This window comes from Notolepis coatsorum (assembly GCF_963971535.1).
Source record: "Notolepis coatsorum genome assembly, chromosome: 1".
Taxonomy (NCBI): Eukaryota; Metazoa; Chordata; class Actinopteri; order Aulopiformes; family Paralepididae; genus Notolepis; species Notolepis coatsorum.
The window spans coordinates 72531679-72552183 of NC_140165.1; the positions used below are offsets into that span (position 1 = coordinate 72531679).

Consider the following 20505-nt stretch of genomic DNA (forward strand, 5'->3'; position numbering starts at 1 on the left):
AGTACATGGTTCTATAACCCAGTGTGGTCCCAGTACATGGTTCTATAACCCAGTGTGATCCCAGTACTGTTACAATCACGGCCTCGCTCTCTCCCCCGCAACGTCCACGCCCTTATATGGGCAGCTTCCTACCCCAGCTTCCACACGCCGTCACCTGGGATCAATCGACGCACCTGAGACACGTCAGGTCACCACCAGCCCCGACAAGAGACCTGGGTCTCCTGCCACTCCCCGTCCGAGTGTTGCTACACCTTCCTTCTTGCTGTCTTGTCGCACAGAACTTGTAAGTCGCTTTGGATAAAAGCGTCAGCTAAATGACTAAATGTAAATGTAAATGTAACCCTGTCTCCCTGTGCCCAGGGTCGCCTGCCCTGTCCTAACCCTGTCTCCCTGTGCCCAGGGTCGCCTGCCCTGTCCTAACCCTGTCTCCCTGTGCCCAGGGTCACCTGCCCTGTCCTAACCCTGTCTCCCTGTGCCCAGGGTCACCTTCCCTGTCCTAACCCTGTCTCCCTGTGCCCAGGGTCGCCTGCCCTGTCCTAACCCTGTCTCCCTGTGCCCAGGGTCGCCTGCCCTGTCCTAACCCTGTCTCCCTGTGCCCAGGGTCACCTGCCCTGTCCTAACCCTGTCTCCCTGTGCCCAGGGTCGCCTTCCCTGTCCTAACCCTGTCTCCCTGTGCCCAGGGTCACCTGCCCTGTCCTAACCCTGTCTCCCTGTGCCCAGGGTCACCTGCCCTGTCCTAACCCTGTCTCCCTGTGCCCAGGCTCGCCTGCCGCTCTGTCTGTTTCTCTGCCCTGTCCTAACCCCGTCTCCCTGTGCCCAGGCTCGCCTCCCAAGACACCACCCGCCTGGACGTTCCTGTAATCACGAGGAGTGCTCCTGCTCGCATCTGTCGCACATTCCTGTACATTCATAACCCTGTCTGCATGGTACCTCTTTGATGAAACAACCTGAACCGCTCCATTCTCCTCTCCCTGTGTTCTGCTCTTGGGCGCAAGTTAAACCCTAACAAGTACCAGCAGCAGTTATATCCTATAGTTTGCTATGGTCACCTGGCCCCCTCCGTAATGACACGTGTCCACCAGTGGCGTCGTTAGCCCTGGGCTTCCGGGGCTTTAGCCCCGGATGTTTTTCTCCTAGCCCCGGATCTAAAAAAAATAAAAATAAAAAATTGTTTACATTTTTTTTTTTTTTTTTTTATTATTATTATTTTTTTTATGTCAGCATCCCCATTGTCTGTGCTGAATGTTTGTTAGTGTTTGGTATTTTTTGTTGGTTTTTAGTACTTTTAAACATTTTTAGTAAGTAGTTTTCATTTGATCCTATAATTCTTTCATTCACCGATTTGTGGACTTTTTTTTTAGTGTCCTGAAAGGCGCCTTATAAATCAAATGCATTATTATTATTATTATCATCCAGGAGGGAAAAGACACTTTGGATAGTAGGGACTGCATCTCTGCCTGTCCTGACCAGGAAACACTTTGCAACTGTGATCTCCTCTGGCAATAGTTGGATATTGTAATGTGTGGCGAGGGGTTGCAGCAATTCCACTGAGAGAAACTGGTCTGAGGCTGGATAACATGCCTGTATGCCTCTCATAAATTGTTATCCAACTCATGAGAACCTGCTCTCAAGCTCTTGCAGCATTCTGTCGACGACTGGATAGAACAGTCTCTGTCTCAGCTGATCTCCTGAGCTGAGGTCTGAGCTTGTGCCACAAGATGACTCAACTACATACTCGTCGATCCTTTTCTGCTTCCTCCTTTGGCTGGTAGTATGTTCCTCAATCCAAAGGCCATTACATATGGCCTTTGTCCTGTCATACATGTCCACTGCCATCTCTGATGTGCGATAACCTTTGAGTGTGTCCTGCACTGTGCTTTTAAATAGTACAGATATTGAAGATGTGCACTTTAACGCAGCAGCACCTGGAGCTATCCATACCCATGTCCAGTGTCCTATAATAAGCTTTAATCGAACCTCGGATAGTCCGGTTGGTTTGGGGTGGTGTGAAAGCTCATTCACTCTTGCAAGTGAACCCTGCTGCGGTTCATTTGAGATGTGAATGCAAAGCGGACCAAAGGCAGGAAAAGACCCAAAAATCGAATCTTTTTTTAATGAGAAGACTGAAACATATGTATATAATGAAACACACAATCGTTTTTTTTCGATTGCCTAAGCATGATTTTGAAAACGGGGCCCGGTGTTTCAAAACACACAATTAGCACAACCACACACACAATTATCAGAACACCTCAGATCCTTTGCTAAATTAAACACTTGTCAAAACCATACACTAATTTTGTTACCATATGAAACACACGTTACATAATGACTTAATTCTGTTTGAACCAGTTACACACACTGCTGTGCTTAACCTAAAACACATTTAGCAATTCTACTTCTCAGTGATTAGAGTACTGTAAGTGAAGTACGCAGATAATGTGCAAATATACAATAAATTCACCAAACACTACACAAGACCAATGCTGTAGACTGATGAAAATATAATTTATTTATCTACATATACCCAAATCAATGATGCAGACTGATAAAATAACGTTTTCTCTCCATATAACCAAATCAGTCAACATTTCAACATGGAGAATCACAACAATACATGTCCCAGTTTTCATGCTACTATGTGCATAACACTGTAAGCTCAGCAAATATCAGACAAACATAAAATACTGTATCCAGTACAGGTTAAAATTACAGTAACACAATTTTCTTTTTGAAAAAATTTAAACAGAAAATACTAGACATTATCTCTTTGCCTAGCTGGATCTGGCAAGATAATTTTTTGTTGTGATTCTCCATGTTGACTGATTTGGGAAAATGGGAGAAAATGTATATTTTCATCAGTCTGCATCATTGGTTGTCTTGTGTAGTGTTTGGTGAATGTATTGTATATTTTCACGTTCTCTGTGTACAGTACTTCACTCTCCTTCCATTTTGGTTGAAGACAGGTGAACTCACCTGCTGCATTTTTATAGTGCTTAAACCTGATTGTGTATCTACAATTAACTGTGTTTTTATTTTGTTATTGGTGTATATGTGTATGTATGTACAGTATATGTATATATATTATATGTATATATATGTGTATATATGTATATTTGTACTCCTGTTGGGGCTTCTTGGACCAGATCAATGTTTTATCTGGCTAAATAAATAAATAAATAAGAAACTGATGATTTGGTCCTGTTAACTTTGAATTTTCTATGGGGACTGCCCAGATCCCTCTCATGGACCTGGACCTCACTTTGAGAACCTCTAATGATTCTAGTTATTCAGTATTCATCTCTAATTAATCTAAAATTGCGTATTTCTGTGCTTAAAAAAAAAAAAAAAAAAAAGGGGGGGGGGGTTGACCCCCCCCTCCACCCCCCTGGGCTGAAGCCCCCAATGTTTTCTAACCCTAAAAACGCCCCTGGTGTCCACTAACGTTTATTAAATCAGTAGTTATAAACATATGATATTCTGATGATGGTGACGATTCCATCCATCTCCAACTCCCCAAACAGGATGCTTTTGAATTTCAAAATCAACCTTTGACATGTGGGTGTAATGTTTCCTTAACCCTTTCACTGCCACACTACAGAAGGTTAACCCTTTACTATCACACTACCGACGGTTACGTTTGGTAGTGCGTCAGTGAAAGGGTTAACCGTTTGGTAGTGCGGCAGTGAAAGGGTTCCACATGTGTTGCGGTCCTGATCTTCCCCTCCTCCAGCTCCAGTCTGAGCAGCGCCCTGCGCACACACACACACAGGCACGCATACACACACACCTGCTCCCCGTCCAGCTCCAGTCTGAGCAGCGCCCGGCGCACGTAATCCACGAAGGAGGCGGCCTTGGAGTAGAGGTTACCCACACGCTTCTCACTGTGAAGGACACACACACACAGGTACACACACACGCACACACACACACAACCACGTGCATGCACATACACACACACGCGCAACCACGTGCACACACACACACAGGCACGTACACACAGACACACACAGGCACACACCACACACACACACAATCAATAGACAATAAGACACAAGTATTATATCCTGAGGACTTGTTTACCTCACCTGTATAATAATGATGACCGGACCACTACTTTAGTTTTACAATTTATTATCCGACTAACAGCTCGGAGACGCTCTCTGATTGGCCACTGACTGACGCTCTCTGATTGGCCACTGACATGTGCGCCCAATCGCGTGACGAGCTGTGTCTTTGCCCATTTCCGGGTCTAACAGCCTGCAAACTACCTAACACCTAGTTTATCACTGGTTAAGCTTAGGCGACTCTTTCGAAGTTGGTTAAGGTTAGAGTTTGGAATCAGGGCAGGCGTTCTATCGCCATGCTCTAAGACAAACTCTAACCTTAACCAACTTCCAAAGAGTGCCTAAGCTTAACCAGTGTAGAAACAGGCGTCACACGATTGGGCGCACATGTCACATGAAGTGGCCAATCAGAGAGCGTCTCCGCAAAATGCGGCTACGGAAAAAAATAACGCGGTACATACTGGTGCAATCACTTCCGGTTACCCACAACCCCACGCTGGGAACTACGGCAAGTATTTAAGGACAATGCACCACAACAAGCAAGAACAGAAACACCTTTCAGTCCCTGTAAGAGCCATATGAGTGTTTTTAGTTATGGATTATTATTATTATTTTTTTATCCACTTTTTCTCCTTTTTTTTTCTATTTTTCTCCCATCCCAATTTCGCCTTGCCAATTCCCCCTTCAATTCTCCCCTCCCCTGTCTCGAATGTTGCTAGACTATGCATCCCACTGGTCGGCTGCAGTGAGGACCAAGCCTTGCATCACGTGTCCCCTCCGGTACACGAGGAGGCAGCCGTTGCATCTTTTCACCTGCACAGCGCAATCTCTCAGTGGCGAGGAGTAACGCGTGGGAGGCTCACGCTGCCCCCGTTGCTTCCTGATTCTGCTGTACAGGCGCACCAACCGACCTGTAAGAGTCGCTGCCCACTGCGCCACTCAGCCGCCCTATGGATTATTATTATATCAAATAGAAGGATATGTGAATATTAATTGAAAGCAGATTATTATGGGTCATTATTGTGGAATGTTATGATTGATCTGTGTGGCCTGCAACAGGGAATGCTTGCCCAGTGTTGGCCTATTCTGGGCAAAATGGATTGGCCTCAGTTGTGTATTGTGGGCTGTGGTTCACCTGACTTGCCTGAACGGCACTAACGAGGCAGACCAGTCACTGCGCAGCTGAGGTGGTATAAATCAGTGCTGGCAATTACCTGGGTGGGTGTAGAACGGGAACGGCACACAGTTTTCTGACCGCTTTGGTCCCAGCTTCGATGTAAATAGATTTTCTAAATTAATCGGATATCTGTGGTATCTGACAACGGAACTCAACGTGTGGAGACTATTTTTTTTTTTTTAAACTTTGACCAGACAGCTGGTTCTTTTTAGCGTTTATCGCTTTTTTCTGGTCAAGCATGACCGACAGAAACAGGTTGAATGGGATATAGATAGGGGAAGACACTCTGAGAAAATACGGCGAGTCGAACTCGTGTACCCCAGATCCGTGACGCGCACGGTTGTCCCCGACGCCGAAATAGTGCCGAGATACGCGGTGAGCTACTGGAGCTCCCCGTGGAGACTATTTTTGGATAGAAAGCGCGTACAGAACACCTCCCGACTGCCTTGAGAAGCGGACCCAGGCAGAGGCCGCTACAGTCCCTCTGCATCTCCACCCCATCAGCCTCTGTTTCTCTCCATCACACCTAAAGTTAGGCGCTGAGGGCCACAGAGAAGGTGGTTCTGGATGTTCCTCAGATCGCTGAGGGGACAGTTCAGTCAGTATGTTCTTCCTGTGTCTCAGGACAGTTCAGTCAGTATGTTCTTCCTGTGCTCCAGGACAGTTCAGTCAGTATGTTCTTCCTGAGGACAGTTCAGTCAGTATGTTCTTCCTGTGCCCCAGGACAGTTCAGTCAGTATGTTCTTCCTGTGTCTCAGGACAGTTCAGTCAGTATGTTATTCCTGTGCCCCAGGACAGTTCAGTCAGTATGTTCTTCCTGTGCCCCAGGACAGTTCAGGCAGTATGTTCTTCCTGTGCCCCAGGACAGTTCAGTCAGTATGTTCTTCCTGTGCCCCAGGACAGTTCAGTCAGTATGTTCTTCCTGAGGACAGTTCAGTCAGTATGTTCTTCCTGTGCCCCAGGACAGTTCAGTCAGTATGTTCTTCCTGTGCCCCAGGACAGTTCAGTCAGTATGTTCTTCCTGTGCCCCAGGACAGTTCAGTCAGTATGTTCTTCCTGAGGACAGTTCAGTCAGTATGTTCTTCCTGTGCCCCAGGACAGTTCAGTCAGTATGTTCTTCCTGTGCCCCAGGACAGTTCAGTCAGTATGTTCTTCCTGTGCCCCAGGACAGTTCAGTCAGTATGTTCTTCCTGAGGACAGTTCAGTCAGTATGTTCTTCCTGTGCCCCAGGACAGTTCAGTCAGTATGTTCTTCCTGTGCCCCAGGACAGTTCAGTCAGTATGTTCTTCCTGTGCCCCAGGACAGTTCAGTCAGTATGTTCTTCCTGAGGACAGTTCAGTCAGTATGTTCTTCCTGTGCCCCAGGACAGTTCAGTCAGTATGTTCTTCCTGTGCACCAGGACAGTTCAGTCAGTATGTTCTTCCTGTGCCCCAGGACAGTTCAGTCAGTATGTTCTTCCTGAGGACAGTTCAGTCAGTATGTTCTTCCTGTGCCCCAGGACAGTTCAGTCAGTATGTTCTTCCTGTGCCCCAGGACAGTTCAGTCAGTATGTTCTTCCTGTGCCCCAGGACAGTTCAGTCAGTATGTTCTTCCTGAGGACAGTTCAGTCAGTATGTTCTTCCTGTGCCCCAGGAGAGTTCAGTCAGTATGTTCTTCCTGTGCCCCAGGACAGTTCAGTCAGTATGTTCTTCCTGAGGACAGTTCAGTCAGTATGTTCTTCCTGTGCCCCAGGACAGTTCAGTCAGTATGTTCTTCCTGTGCCCCAGGACAGTTCAGTCAGTATGTTCTTCCTGAGGACAGTTCAGTCAGTATGTTCTTCCTGTGCCCCAGGACAGTTCAGTCAGTATGTTCTTCAGGGCAGCTCTGGCTGCAATTGTAGCTTACCACCACTGGGATGACTGTGTATGAACAAATAATGGACTCTGTACGCGGTCTGGGGTCACTGGGGTGTCATGAAGAGCGCTATATAAATCCAATTCATTATTATTATTATTATTATTATTATTATTATTATTATTATTATTATTATTATTATTATTATTATTATTATTATTATTATTATTATTATTATTCCTGTGCCCCAGGACAGTTCAGTCAGTATGTTCTTCCTGAGGACAGTGCAGTCAGTATGTTCTTCCTGTGCCCCAGGACAGTTCAGTCAGTATGTTCTTCCTGTGCTCCAGGACAGTTCAGTCAGTATGTTCTTCCTGTGCCCCAGGACAGTTCAGTCAGTATGTTCTTCCTGTGCCCCAGGACAGTTCAGTCAGTATGTTCTTCCTGTGCCCCAGGACAGTTCAGTCAGTATGTTCTTCCTGTGCCCCAGGACAGTTCAGTCAGTATGTTCTTCCTGTGCCTCAGGACAGTTCAGTCAGTATGTTCTTCCTGTGCTCCAGGACAGTTCAGTCAGTATGTTCTTCCTGTGCCCCAGGACAGTTCAGTCAGTATGTTCTTCCTGTGCCCCAGGACAGTTCAGTCAGTATGTTCTTCCTGTGCCCCAGGACAGTTCAGTCAGTATGTTCTTCCTGTGTCTCAGGAAAGTTCAGTCAGTATGTTCTTCCTGTGCCTCAGGACAGTTCAGTCAGTATGTTCTTCCTGAGGACAGTTCAGTCAGTATGTTCTTCCTGTGCCCCAGGACAGTTCAGTCAGTATGTTCTTCCTGTGTCTCAGGATAGTTCAGTCAGTATGTTCTTCCTGTGCCCCAGGACAGTTCAGTCAGTATGTTCTTCCTGTGCCCCAGGACAGTTCAGTCAGTATGTTCTTCCTGTGTCCCAGGACAGTTCAGTCAGTATGTTCTTCCTGTGCCCCAGGACAGTTCAGTCAGTATGTTCTTCCTGTGCCCCAGGACAGTTCAGTCAGTATGTTCTTCCTGTGTCTCAGGATAGTTCAGTCAGTATGTTCTCTCTGTGCCTCAGGACAGTTCAGGCAGTATGTTCTTCCTGTGTCTCAGGACAGTTCAGTCAGTATGTTCTTCCTGTGCCTCAGGACAGTTCAGTCAGTATGTTCTTCCTGTGTCTCAGGATAGTTCAGTCAGTATGTTCTTCCTGTGCCCCAGGACAGTTCAGTCAGTATGTTCTTCCTGTGCCCCAGGCAGTGGTGCAGTCCTAATATGGGAACTGGTAACACGCCACGCCACACGCACGCGCGGGTACGTGCATGCGCACAGAACTGATTTATACACACACACACGCACGCACACACACACGCACACACACACACACACACACAAGCGCATATACGCAAGTGCAATCTTTCTATCATACAAGCTCTTCTTGCTCTCTATTTGTGTGAATGTGCGCATGGAAAGCTGGCGCGCAGCACAGACGCTTGATTCAATATCATAAGCAGGTAGACCCCCATCACGAATTCCGAGCCACATTAGTATTCACCTCCACTGCCTGTGTCACACAGAATGAAGGGGGAGATGCATTCAGATAGCCAACACCCAGATTAGTCTACCTGCGCTTTTTGTTATGTAAAACGGTGGCCGGGTACTAGTCACAACGAATGGATACAGCGCATTTTTGTGCGCGCGTACACGCGAGTACACATCCGTGCGCGATCGCGCGTACTTCTGCCTCAGTGATCTGGTAACACGGCGTGTAACCGGGTGTGACCGCGACTGCACCACTGGCCCCAGGACAGTTCAGTCAGTATGTTCTTCCTGAGGACAGTTCAGTCAGTATGTTCTTCCTGTGCCCCAGGACAGTTCAGGCAGTATGTTCTTCCTGTGTCTCAGGGCAGTTCAGTCAGTATGTTCTTCCTGTGCCCCAGGACAGTTCAGTCAGTATGTTCTTCCTGAGGATAGTTCAGTCAGTATGTTCTCTCTGTGCCTCAGGACAGTTCAGTCAGTATGTTCTTCCTGTGTCTCGGGACAGTTCAGTCAGTATGTTCTTCCTGTGTCTCAGGACAGTTCAGTCAGTATGTTCTTCCTGTGCCCCAGGACAGTTCAGTCAGTATGTTCTTCCTGTGTCCCAGGACAGTTCAGTCAGTATGTTCTTCCTGTGCTCCAGGACAGTTCAGTCAGTATGTTCTTCCTGTGTTCCAGGACAGTTCAGTCAGTATGTTCTTCCTGTGTCTCAGGACAGTTCAGGCAGTATGTTCTTCCTGTGTCTCAGGACAGTTCAGTCAGTATGTTCTTCCTGTGCCTCAGGACAGTTCAGTCAGTATGTTCTTCCTGTGCCCCAGGACAGTTCAGTCAGTATGTTCTTCCTGTGTCTCAGGATAGTTCAGTCAGTATGTTCTTCCTGTGCCCCAGGACAGTTCAGTCAGTATGTTCTTCCTGTGCCCCAGGCAGTGGTGCAGTCCTAATATGGGAACTGGTAACACGCCACGCCACGCGCACGCGCGGGTACGTGCATGCGCACAGAACTGATTTATACACACACACACGCACGCACACACACACACGCACACACACACACACAAGCGCATATACGCAAGTGCAATCTTTCTATCATACAAGCTCTTCTTGCTCTCTATTTGTGTGAATGTGCGCGTGGAAAGCTGGCGCGCAGCACAGACGCTTGATTCAATATCATAAGCAGGTAGACCCCCATCACGAATTCCGAGCCACATTAGTATTCACCTCCACTGCCTGTGTCACACAGAATGAAGGGGGAGATGCATTCAGATAGCCAACACCCAGATTAGTCTACCTGCGCTTTTTGTTATGTAAAACGGTGGCCGGGTACTAGTCACAACGAATGGATACAGCGCATTTTTGTGCGCGCGTACACGCGAGTACACATCCGTGCGCCATCGCGCGTACTTCTGCCTCAGTGATCTGGTAACACGGCGTGTAACCGGGTGTGACCGCGACTGCACCACTGGCCCCAGGACAGTTCAGTCAGTATGTTCTTCCTGAGGACAGTTCAGTCAGTATGTTCTTCCTGTGCCCCAGGACAGTTCAGGTAGTATGTTCTTCCTGTGTCTCAGGGCAGTTCAGTCAGTATGTTCTTCCTGTGCCCCAGGACAGTTCAGTCAGTATGTTCTTCCTGAGGACAGTTCAGTCAGTATGTTCTTCCTGTGCCCCAGGACAGTTCAGTCAGTATGTTCTTCCTGTGTCTCAGGACAGTTCAGGCAGTATGTTCTTCCTGTGTCTCAGGACAGTTCAGTCAGTATGTTCTTCCTGTGCCTCAGGACAGTTCAGTCAGTATGTTCTTCCTGTGCCCCAGGACAGTTCAGTCTGTATGTTCTTCCTGTGTCTCAGGATAGTCCAGTCAGTATGTTCTTCCTGTGCCCCAGGACAGTTCAGTCAGTATGTTCTTCCTGTGGTCCAGGACAGTTCAGTCAGTATGTTCTTCCTGTGCCCCAGGACAGTTCAGTCAGTATGTTCTTCCTGTGCCCCAGGACAGTTCAGTCAGTATGTTCTTCCTGAGGACAGTTCAGTCAGTATGTTCTTCCTGTGCCCCAGGACAGTTCAGTCAGTATGTTCTTCCTGTGCCCTAGGACAGTTCACTCAGTATGTTCTTCCTGTGCCCCAGGACAGTTCAGTCAGTATGTTCTTCCTGTGCCCCAGGACAGTTCAGTCAGTATGTTCTTCCTGAGGACAGTTCAGTCAGTATGTTCTTCCTGTGCCCCAGGACAGTTCAGTCAGTATGTTCTTCCTGTGCCCTAGGACAGTTCACTCAGTATGTTCTTCCTGTGCCCCAGGACAGTTCAGTCAGTATGTTCTTCCTGTGCCCCAGGAAAGTTCAGTCCCAGTCTTATGTCAATAAAGAAAAGTCTTCAGTCCGACAATAGGTCCAGTCGTGGGGGGGGGGGGGGGGGGGGGTGACACTGAAATCACGAATTTGCTCGATTCACGTTCTAATGTATTCATTAAATATCTCCCATTATTATTCTAGGTTTATATTGCAAGCGCTGTACAGGTTCAAGGCCCCTTTTGTAAGTGAGGAAAGGCTTGAGTCATTAAGTGTATACAACTTAAAGGGATATTTCACCTTGGTAGAACTTTCAGCAGTCTTAACTTTATCTACAGTCATGTAGTGACTGCTGCTGTCCTTGTTATCCTCTGTCAACACCTCCTCCTCCCAGGCTCCTCATTCACTTCCATTCATTTTCAAGTCTAAACATCATACGTCTGAAGTATAAACAAACTACTGCTGTACAGGTTTGAGTGTGCTGTCTTTGCCCTGCAAGGTATGATTGGGGAGTGGTTACCATGGCTACCCGCTGCCTTGCTGGAAGAAAGATTCTAACCTCTTAAGCCCTAGCCATATTCTCTGAAGATTCTCCTAAAAGTACATACCCAAATAAATGGAAGATTGCTCCACTTCTACAAGGTCCATTTGCCTGTTATTGGTATCTAGGGACATCAATCATCAGGGAATGTTTGACCAGTATCAGACATATTGTGTCTGTTACTAGGCTTGAGTAAATTGTAATGAACCAAAGGAGAATATAAGTTATTATAATAAACTTGACGGTGAATATCACCATGCTAACATTGACCAGACGTGAAAAACTGAGCTCAGCACCTTCTTGAGATCAAGTGGACTAAAAATCTAAGCAAATGAATAAAGGGCAGATGATTTACAGGGCTTTTTGAAGATACAGTACTTACTTTTGCCTGTTTCCCAGGACAGTTCAGTCAGTATGTTCTTCCTGTGCCCCAGGACAGTGCAGTCAGTATGTTCTTCCTGTGCCCCAGGACAGTTCAGTCAGTATGTTCTTCCTGAGGACAGTTCAGTCAGTATGTTCTTCCTGTGTCTCAGGACGGTTCAGTTCTTATGTACCCCAGTTGCTATTGCATGTACATATTTGTGTGTTTTTTTTACACGTATATGTACATACATACCAACTATTTCGCCTGTTTTATTCTCCACCCATCGATCATCCATAGCAACACTACTATCACCGACATCTAAGAAGGGAGATCCCCCCTTGAACGGCCCTTCTAAGGTTTCTCCCCTCCACATTGCCTGTGGTGCATTTTTTCCTATTTCTAGGTTTCTAGTGAGTTTTTCCTCACCTTCGCAAAACTCTGAACTCTCCAAATATGTCTGGGAGTGTTGCATTTATTGACTTTACATTTATTTTGGATTTCATGGTGTTTTTTTTTGTTTTGTTCTTGATTTATTGTGATGTTTCTTCTTGACTTGTCCGGCCCATGGGGACATTAACGTGTGTTGTCAGGCCTACATTTGATTTGATTTGATTTGAACATGTCTGCAGGAGGTTTTTACTTCCAGCTCAGACCTTCCAAGCAGAGATAGAACATAAACCCCACAGCGGGTTTAGTCCCAAGCGTTAGTACCTTCTATGGGAGCTGTAGTGATCCCTCAAGATCACGTGAAGAACTGCTCTGTAGAAGAGAGACTCCATCTGAATCTGTGGAAGAGGGACAACGATAACAGGTGTTTATTAAAACAACAGCCTTTTCATTCTCATTAAAAACACTGATTCCGTTTCCCCCGTTTCAGCCAACCGTCCAGCACACAGAAAACAATACATATGATGTTGCTCTCCAAAAAGTAGGAAGCCGTAATCAACCATTTTTGGATGTACTCAATCTGGCCTTGATTGCGTTCATATTTATAAACATTCCGTATTAGCAGCCCTTGGTATCGCATATCGACTTTGGCCCACAGCTCTGGCCCTCTGCGTTTCAACACTGTAGTCGATGAGAAACCCTACAAATAAACACTGTAGTCGATGAGAAACCCTACAAATAAACACTGTAGTCGATGAGAAACCCTACAAATAAACACTGCAGTCGATGAGAAACACAGACAGCTTGTTTGAACGTATACGCATGAGCTAGAAAGAGGATAATAACATCTGGTTTGGTGAGGAGGAGGATAATAACATCTGGTTTGGTGAGGAGGAGGATAATAACATCTGGTTTGGTGAGGAGGAGGATAATAACATCTGGTTTGGTGAGATGTAGGATAATAACATCTGGTTTGGTGAGATGTAGGATAATAACATCTGGTTTGGTGAGATGTAGGATAATAACTAGTGCTGTCAGGCGATTAAAAAATGTATCTAATTAATTACAGGATTTGTAATTAATAAATCTAATTAATCGCATTTTAATCGCATAACCATTTTAGGCCTGATATTCTATATTCTATAATCATATTTCAAATGGCATGTGTCCGGATGGCAGAATTCAGTACTGTATAAAAACCTTCTGTTTAATCATCTTCCATTTATTCATTTGCTTCGATTTTTCAGGTCTGGTAAATTTTTGCATGGTGTTAGCATGGTGTTATTCACAGTCAAAGATAACATTTTTTAAATAAATTGAATTGATATTCTCATTTGGTTCATTACAATTTAGAAAAAAGCAGGAAGCCGGACCAGCACTCGACAATTTTAATCGCAGCCAGATACAACAGACATGTTTCAGAACAGGTGTTCCTTCTTCAGTGTTAATGGCTAGCTATATTAGTTTGTGGCTATATACAAGGTGGGCAGGAAGTGACATCAAAACAGGTATGCCTGGGATTACTTTGACCCTAGGAAGGACATTATAATGTGAAGTCAATTCCAAAATTACCAAAATTACCAGAAACAAAATACATCTTCACCATAGCTAATAGGGCTAAATAAATGAGCCCATTGCAATATTTGCAAACCAAAGATTCTCTTAAAGGCCAACTTGCAGGTTGTATTTTTGTTCAATAAACAATGTGGACTAGGCCAACGGTGACTTTCATGAAGAAGAAAAAAAAATATTGAAATTTACCCAGTTTTAGCGTTTTTATCAAACATTTTGTCTGCCCAACACAATCACCACGCACGTGGATATTTTAATCAATGGTTCATAACGTGCGCGTGTAATCGAAATGATGTCATCACGGCAGGTGCAGGGCACCTGAGAGTCACACACACACAGAGAGTCTGAGAGTCACACACAGCTAGTGGCAGGCAGAGAGCCTTGCTACTACTAGCCGAGGAGTAATGAATGAAAATGTATCTGTTTCACCTAACAACACTATTGCTCCGTGATCATAGCCATCCATCTCTAAAGCTAACCACTATTTGTAAAAGCCACAACCATGTTACCATATTTGTACTAATGAAAATCATTGTGTCGTTGTACATAGTGTATACACCGTTAGAAGCTAGCTAAGTTAGCTAACGTAGCTTAGCTTAGCTTGGTAGCCGAAACTCATAACATCACCCGATTTAAAATGGTTTTCTCCTCTTTGTATACATTTGTCATCACAAGTATTCTGCCAAAGAACTTATGGACACGACAATAGTAGTAGTTATAAGGTGTTTGAGCTTGTAGCGTTAGTTAGCTCATAGCTATCGTCACTGATGCACAGAGTGCAGCTAAAGGGGCTACTATCGTATCAACATGCCGGGGCGCATAGCTTGCTAGCCGGCAGGATGTGTGTGCAGCAGTGCTTTGCCTCACAGGTCTGAGAAGAGGACCTACACATTTTACTCGTTCCCAAAACTCTTTTACATGCACGACAGTCAGTGCATGTGAGCGGATCGGAGCGTGAGCGGCGCGGGGCGCGGAGCGGCCGGTTTTGACGTGAGCGAGGAGTGGGTTTTAAAATGAGTCGGCGCGACGTCCGGAGCGAGAGTTCTCCTCCGCTCCAATCCACTCCAGGTCGCTCACAGTGGTTTAACACTGTTGATGTAATATACATGCAGTACAATGCCAAAGCAACAGATGGCGATGTACAAACATGAAGGCCATTTTCAACCAATGAGAAGGGTGAACCTGTGATATCCTGTTCAGGCTTCACTCCTCCTCCTTCACTCACTCCTGTTAGAAAAAGTATCGACGCCATTGTTGTTGACGTTAGCTTACATGCTAACGTTAATGGCAGCGGCCATAGCATTGTGGCTCGGCTAGCCTATCATCGCTTAACTCTTTCAGTGCCACTCACGAGATTTCTCGTGTTTTTTTATAGGTGGTTGCTAGCCACTCACGAGATTTCTCTGAATTTTTTTTTTTTTTTTTTTTTTGCGATCTGAAAAATTATTGCATCACCCGAGCCTACCCGAGTATTGCCGAGCTGCGCCGGTGATCACTGTGGAAAAAAGCGCCCCCTGTCGTCTCCCAGATGACATAAGTGATTTTGGAATGGACTCAATGAAAATGAATGGGGAAAAAAATCCGGTACTCCACATTTTCCAGTTCACTGATCCAGCCGGGGTTACTAGAGTTCATTCTGGAGCCTCAGATCCCCGCGGATCATGGAGATCCACTGTGTCGCGTTGGATCCATACACGTATCGATTTTTTCGAATGGTGATCAGGAATTGGAATATACCAGTTGGATACCATCTGATGTCAGGTAAGGACTCTATGTTATCAGTGGTAGGATAATCAGAGTAAGTTTGATGAAGTTATAAGCTGTTTTGTGAAATGTCTTCTTTCGGTTTCATTGTAAAAGTCCGAGAGGAAATCAACGGGGCGATTATCCGCGCGCGGCCGTAATGTGCGTGCGTGCACGTATAATATTGATCATCTAGCGTTTATTTGAAAACGATTCATAAAAAGGCCGACGAATATCAACGTTGTGGAATATTCCACTAAAAGACGATTTTCATAGAATGCTCCAGAATGAGCTGTTTTTTATATCAAAACGGGGGCTTTTCTAACTGCTCTGAAACGGCAACGACGCGATAAAAAAACAATCTGCCTTCACAGCACTGTCTGGAAAATAGTCTTTGATAATGCGATGGGCAGATTAGACACATAGCCATAATTTAAAACATAGATTAGGCGATATTAACGTTAACATTGGCGCGGATGGTGGCATTCAAGCGGTAAAATGGAAAACCAGGCGTGGCACTGAAAGAGTTAATAGAGCTAGTGAATGGATAAACAACGTTATTTAACATTGCAGAATGGGTACAATTACAATGCGGCTCAATACAAACAATTGTTAAGGGGCCCAGGGGGTGTAGACTGTTGTAGTTTGAGCTAATTTACACCATGCTCCAAAAAAAAAAAAAATGCCGAGCGATCTGGCGCGGGGAGCGGGGAGCGCTCGATTCAAGGTGAGCGGGGAGCGAGCGGAGAGCGACTTGGGGGCGGGGTCAACATGAGCGATTAGCGGAGCGGACCAAGCTTTAAAGAGCGAAGAGCGGATTTCTCGGCCGCGCCGATCCGCTCACGTGGCCTGACGACAGTAGACATAATGCTAACGTTAGCGGGGTAACGTTAGCCAGAGCCATATAGCCAGCTTGATACTATGACCCGGGGATAAGGCGACAGCGCACAGACCAGTAGCGCTGCTGTACTGAACAACAGGCTGCCTAGTGGTAAATGTAGTTCTTTTTTTACGACATTAAAAACATTATAACTACCTTGTTTCAACCAGTTGTAGCTGGTCCATCAAAGTCTCCCGACGATTAAACCCATTTGCGTCTTGTAAGGCGTCCATTTGGATCAAGGAAATAGCATTCTGCACTCGTCAAAACTCCTTGTAGTGGAAGTAGGGGAAAGATATCAGATGTGACGTCATGGCCCTGATAGCTCTGATAAGCTTTTTTGATTCGCGCGTGCATGTTATTCGTGCGTGGACCTTTTTACCCCTTTCGGAGTGGCATTTCCGGCATCAAATGAAAAAATAATAATAATTTAATTAGATACCAATGATGTAAACTACCCATAATTGAAGAGTAGGGTTTAACCTGCAAGTTGGGCTTTAAGATAAGAACAGCAAAAACAGAAGAAAAAACAGAAGGAAAACATTTCCTCATTCGTAAAAACAATGATAATAATAATGTAATCATAATAATGATGGTAAAAGTCACTTATTATAGGAAACAGGTTAACACGTTCTCTTCATTCATTCCCAATGGATATAATAACATTCGCGTTGCAATAGCAGCTTATGCCTGTCTCCCCCTCTAGAGGGCCTGTTGACTAGCTCGAGTCCCATATATATTTCAGATCGTTGACGGCATGATTGCATTTAGAAAGATTTCGAGCTACAGATGACTTGACATCTGAATTTCTGACTGAACATTTATGTTCACTGATTCTAGATTTAAAAGCTCTAGTTGTTTTACCCACATAAGAAAAATTGCACGGACATTTCAGCAGATACACAAGATTTGAGGAATTACAAGTAATACGCCCTTTAACAGGTATACGCTTGCCTGTTTTTGGGTGTGTATAGAATCTATCTTTAATCATGCCTTGGCATTGTACACAGGCCTGACAGGGGAAATTACCCTCAGGGATGTTGGACATAAAATGTGTGGGTTTCCTTATGGGAAAATCAGTTTTGACTAAAAGATTAGAAAGGTTCGCTTGTCGTTTAGAAAAATAATTAGGCGAGTTCATTACAATTTACTCACGCCTAGTAACAGACACAGTATTTCTGTCCATGTCCATAGATGTCCCTAGAATCAGATACCAAGAACATGCAAATGGACCATTTAAAAAAAAAATCTGTAAATGTTTATTCTACGTTCTTATGGAATGAATGAATGAATGAATAATAATAATAATTAATTTTGAGTTAATTTTCATAACGCGATCATTTGTCGTGTAATTAATTAATCTAATTAACGTGATAAACTGACAGCCCTAATAATAACATCTGGTGAACATCTGAATACATCACCAATCGCTTAGCATTGCAGTTTTGCCAATAGAGGGAAAAGACATAATTCTACATGTTTGCATGATATTGTTGACGAAACGATAATGACTTTATGAATGGACTGAAGTACTCACCCCCTGGCCAACTGACACTCTCTCCAGAGCCTGTGTTTGAGATAAAAGGGGGAAAGGTATAGTGACTGCAACCGGGGGAAAACCAGGATATCATATCTGAACATTTCCATAATTATAAATTATAAAGGATGTTAGATCTACATCGCTAATGGAGAAAAAAACATTCATCATTTTGCCCATTGACCTCAATTTAATAGTCTATGGTCTATTAGTGTCTTACTAGGTTCAGTGTGGACAACCCAAAGCTGGCAGATTAAAAAAGAAAGTGATCACTGACAGCTCAGTAATTAATTACAGATATTAAATATAATGCAGTAGGCTGCAGGTTCAGTATTCCACCACTCACCAGGCAGGCCGACATCCTGGCATTTCTGCCACAGAAGAAGGCTTGGTCCTGGAGGTACTGGCTCATGGGGAAACCACACACTCCACCCAGACACTCTGAGGAGGACACACACGCACAACAAATATTACAACAACACACACAAATATTACAAGCAAGATTGATCTCTATACTGACACACGCACACCCATGCCCACACGCACACGCACACGCACACACACACACACACACACACACAACCTCCCAATGGTGGCGAACGCGACCACTTGACATTTTGCCATCTTATTCTAAATCATTCCTAAATGGGTCAGCCACAGACAAGTCCAACGGGATCCCCCACCCCCCCCCCCCCCCCCTCCAATGTACAGTCCCCCCCCCCCCCCCCCCCACCCAACCTCATCCAATGTACAGTTTCTACGTCAAATGTATATACACTCTTTTTCTGGACACTTTTTGTATTACAAACAGTACTGTATTTGCAAATCTGGTATGTCATAAATGTATAGATGTAGCAGTACTATCTGTATGTCATGTATGTCATATATGTTATGATGAATTGAAAATGGGGGACCCTGATGTAAACAAGACGAAAGTCTTTCTCTGGTCTGCATTCCCTTAACAATTGTATGTATTGAGCTGTACTGTACTGTACCCATTCTGCAATCTGTTAACTCCTCTCTCCCAGAAGCAGTCGCATATCTATCTCCTCTCCCACCCTCCAGAGAACACCTCAAGGCCTCTCTCTTATCCGCTTGGAGACGTCCGTTCCAGCCCTTACAGCTCCTTTCCCCAGAGCCTGGATCTGCCCTCGCTGGAGACGCTCGGCCGTTTTTGACCTTTTTCTTCTTTTTCTTTTTACAGCAGAATCCTCAACTCGACTCGACTTTTGACCGTAATATGGATCTAATAACCTGGGCTTTTACAGCGATTGATCGCATATTCTCGACGAGGAGGCAAAATGCGGATGACCCATTATGCCCTCTTGGGAGCTATCAGGCGGGATACACCATAAATTCATACGGGACCTGGCTCGCGATATGCTTTTTCCCGTTGGAGATAAACGACGTTGAGGACGTATATCTTCTAATTGTCATGCTGCTCGGCTTGGGCTCCGTCAGCTGTTGGATCTGGTACTGTCTGAATCTAATTCGGAAGAAGTTGATTCCCCTGGCCAGGGATATGGCCGGGATCAAAGACAACCAAATGGAACTGTTTAAAAGGATCGCTGACCTCAATACCCTGCGCGGGGATGAACAACTGAGCTCCAAGACCATGTTGGAACGGCGCAAAATCTACCACGTAGATGAACAATCGTGCTTGAAGACAATTCTTGAGACACTTGCTTCTAACCACGCAGAGGAACTGTCGCGGTCTCAGGCCATTCTGGACATCACGTCGGAAATTAGGGACGTGAAAATAAAGATGCCACCGTACCGTGCTAATAGGGGGTACGATGATGGTGACGATGATTAAACTAAATTGACCCAATTCTGACCATATGGGGGGAGCGACTCCGGTGAGGTGATTCCGGGAAAGAAGGAGTCGAGCTGTGCTGTCTGGAGGCGATAAGATTGATGAGGCCCCCGCCCCTCCCCCCTCCCTCCACCCCCCCTTCTCTACCCACCCCTGTCTTCGCGAGTAACTGGCGCCTATGCCTATTGGACGGCTGCCTCTGATGCGCGTTGGTGGGGGCCCTTAGGCTGCTTCATTACCAAATTCCTGTCCCCCAGTCTCCCACGTCCCCCCCCTCCCTTCATCCCGCCCCCCCTCCCGTCACCAGGCGCGATCCATCTTGTTTACTACTCGGTGTTTGAATGCTGCCGACTATTGCGCATACGGCGTCTCAGGCCTCCTGTAGATGACATGTGTCAACAAATGTACTGTACATGTCTGTTGAATTTATGCTGTGCCATTGTTACTGTAAAAATGTAATGATTGTGATGTGTTGTTATTATTAATGAGACGTTGAGCTGTATGTGTGTGTCACGAATTTCCCCAAGGGGATTAATAAAGGAATATCTTATCTTATCTTATAAACTTTTCAATCAATCAATCAATCAATCAATCAATCAATCATCCAGTCAAGTGAAACATTAATAACATTCAAGGGGCCAATCGGGGGCCTCTCTCTCCAACTACATGTGAAACACCGACACGGTCGCTACGGCAATAGCTCCCCTTCTGCTCAGCACATGGCTCCTGCAGCAGAAAGGCGGTCTTCTCTAGTTGAAGTGGAACAGTTTCCTCCGTCT

At 45.3% G+C, this 20505-nt stretch overlaps 1 protein-coding gene across 1 annotated transcript in view; it reads right to left on the reverse strand.

The window, feature by feature from the left end:
- Window positions 1-20505, reverse strand: part of mettl25 (methyltransferase like 25) — a gene marked incomplete at both ends in the record, with an annotated part of 60473 nt that overhangs the window by 12001 nt on the left and 27967 nt on the right. The window contains 4 exons of the mRNA XM_084325127.1: window positions 3791-3884; window positions 12503-12576; window positions 17911-17940; window positions 18257-18351. Of these exons, the coding sequence (XP_084181253.1) occupies window positions 3791-3884; window positions 12503-12576; window positions 17911-17940; window positions 18257-18351 (293 nt within the window). The remainder of the gene's footprint in view (window positions 1-3790; window positions 3885-12502; window positions 12577-17910; window positions 17941-18256; window positions 18352-20505) is intronic.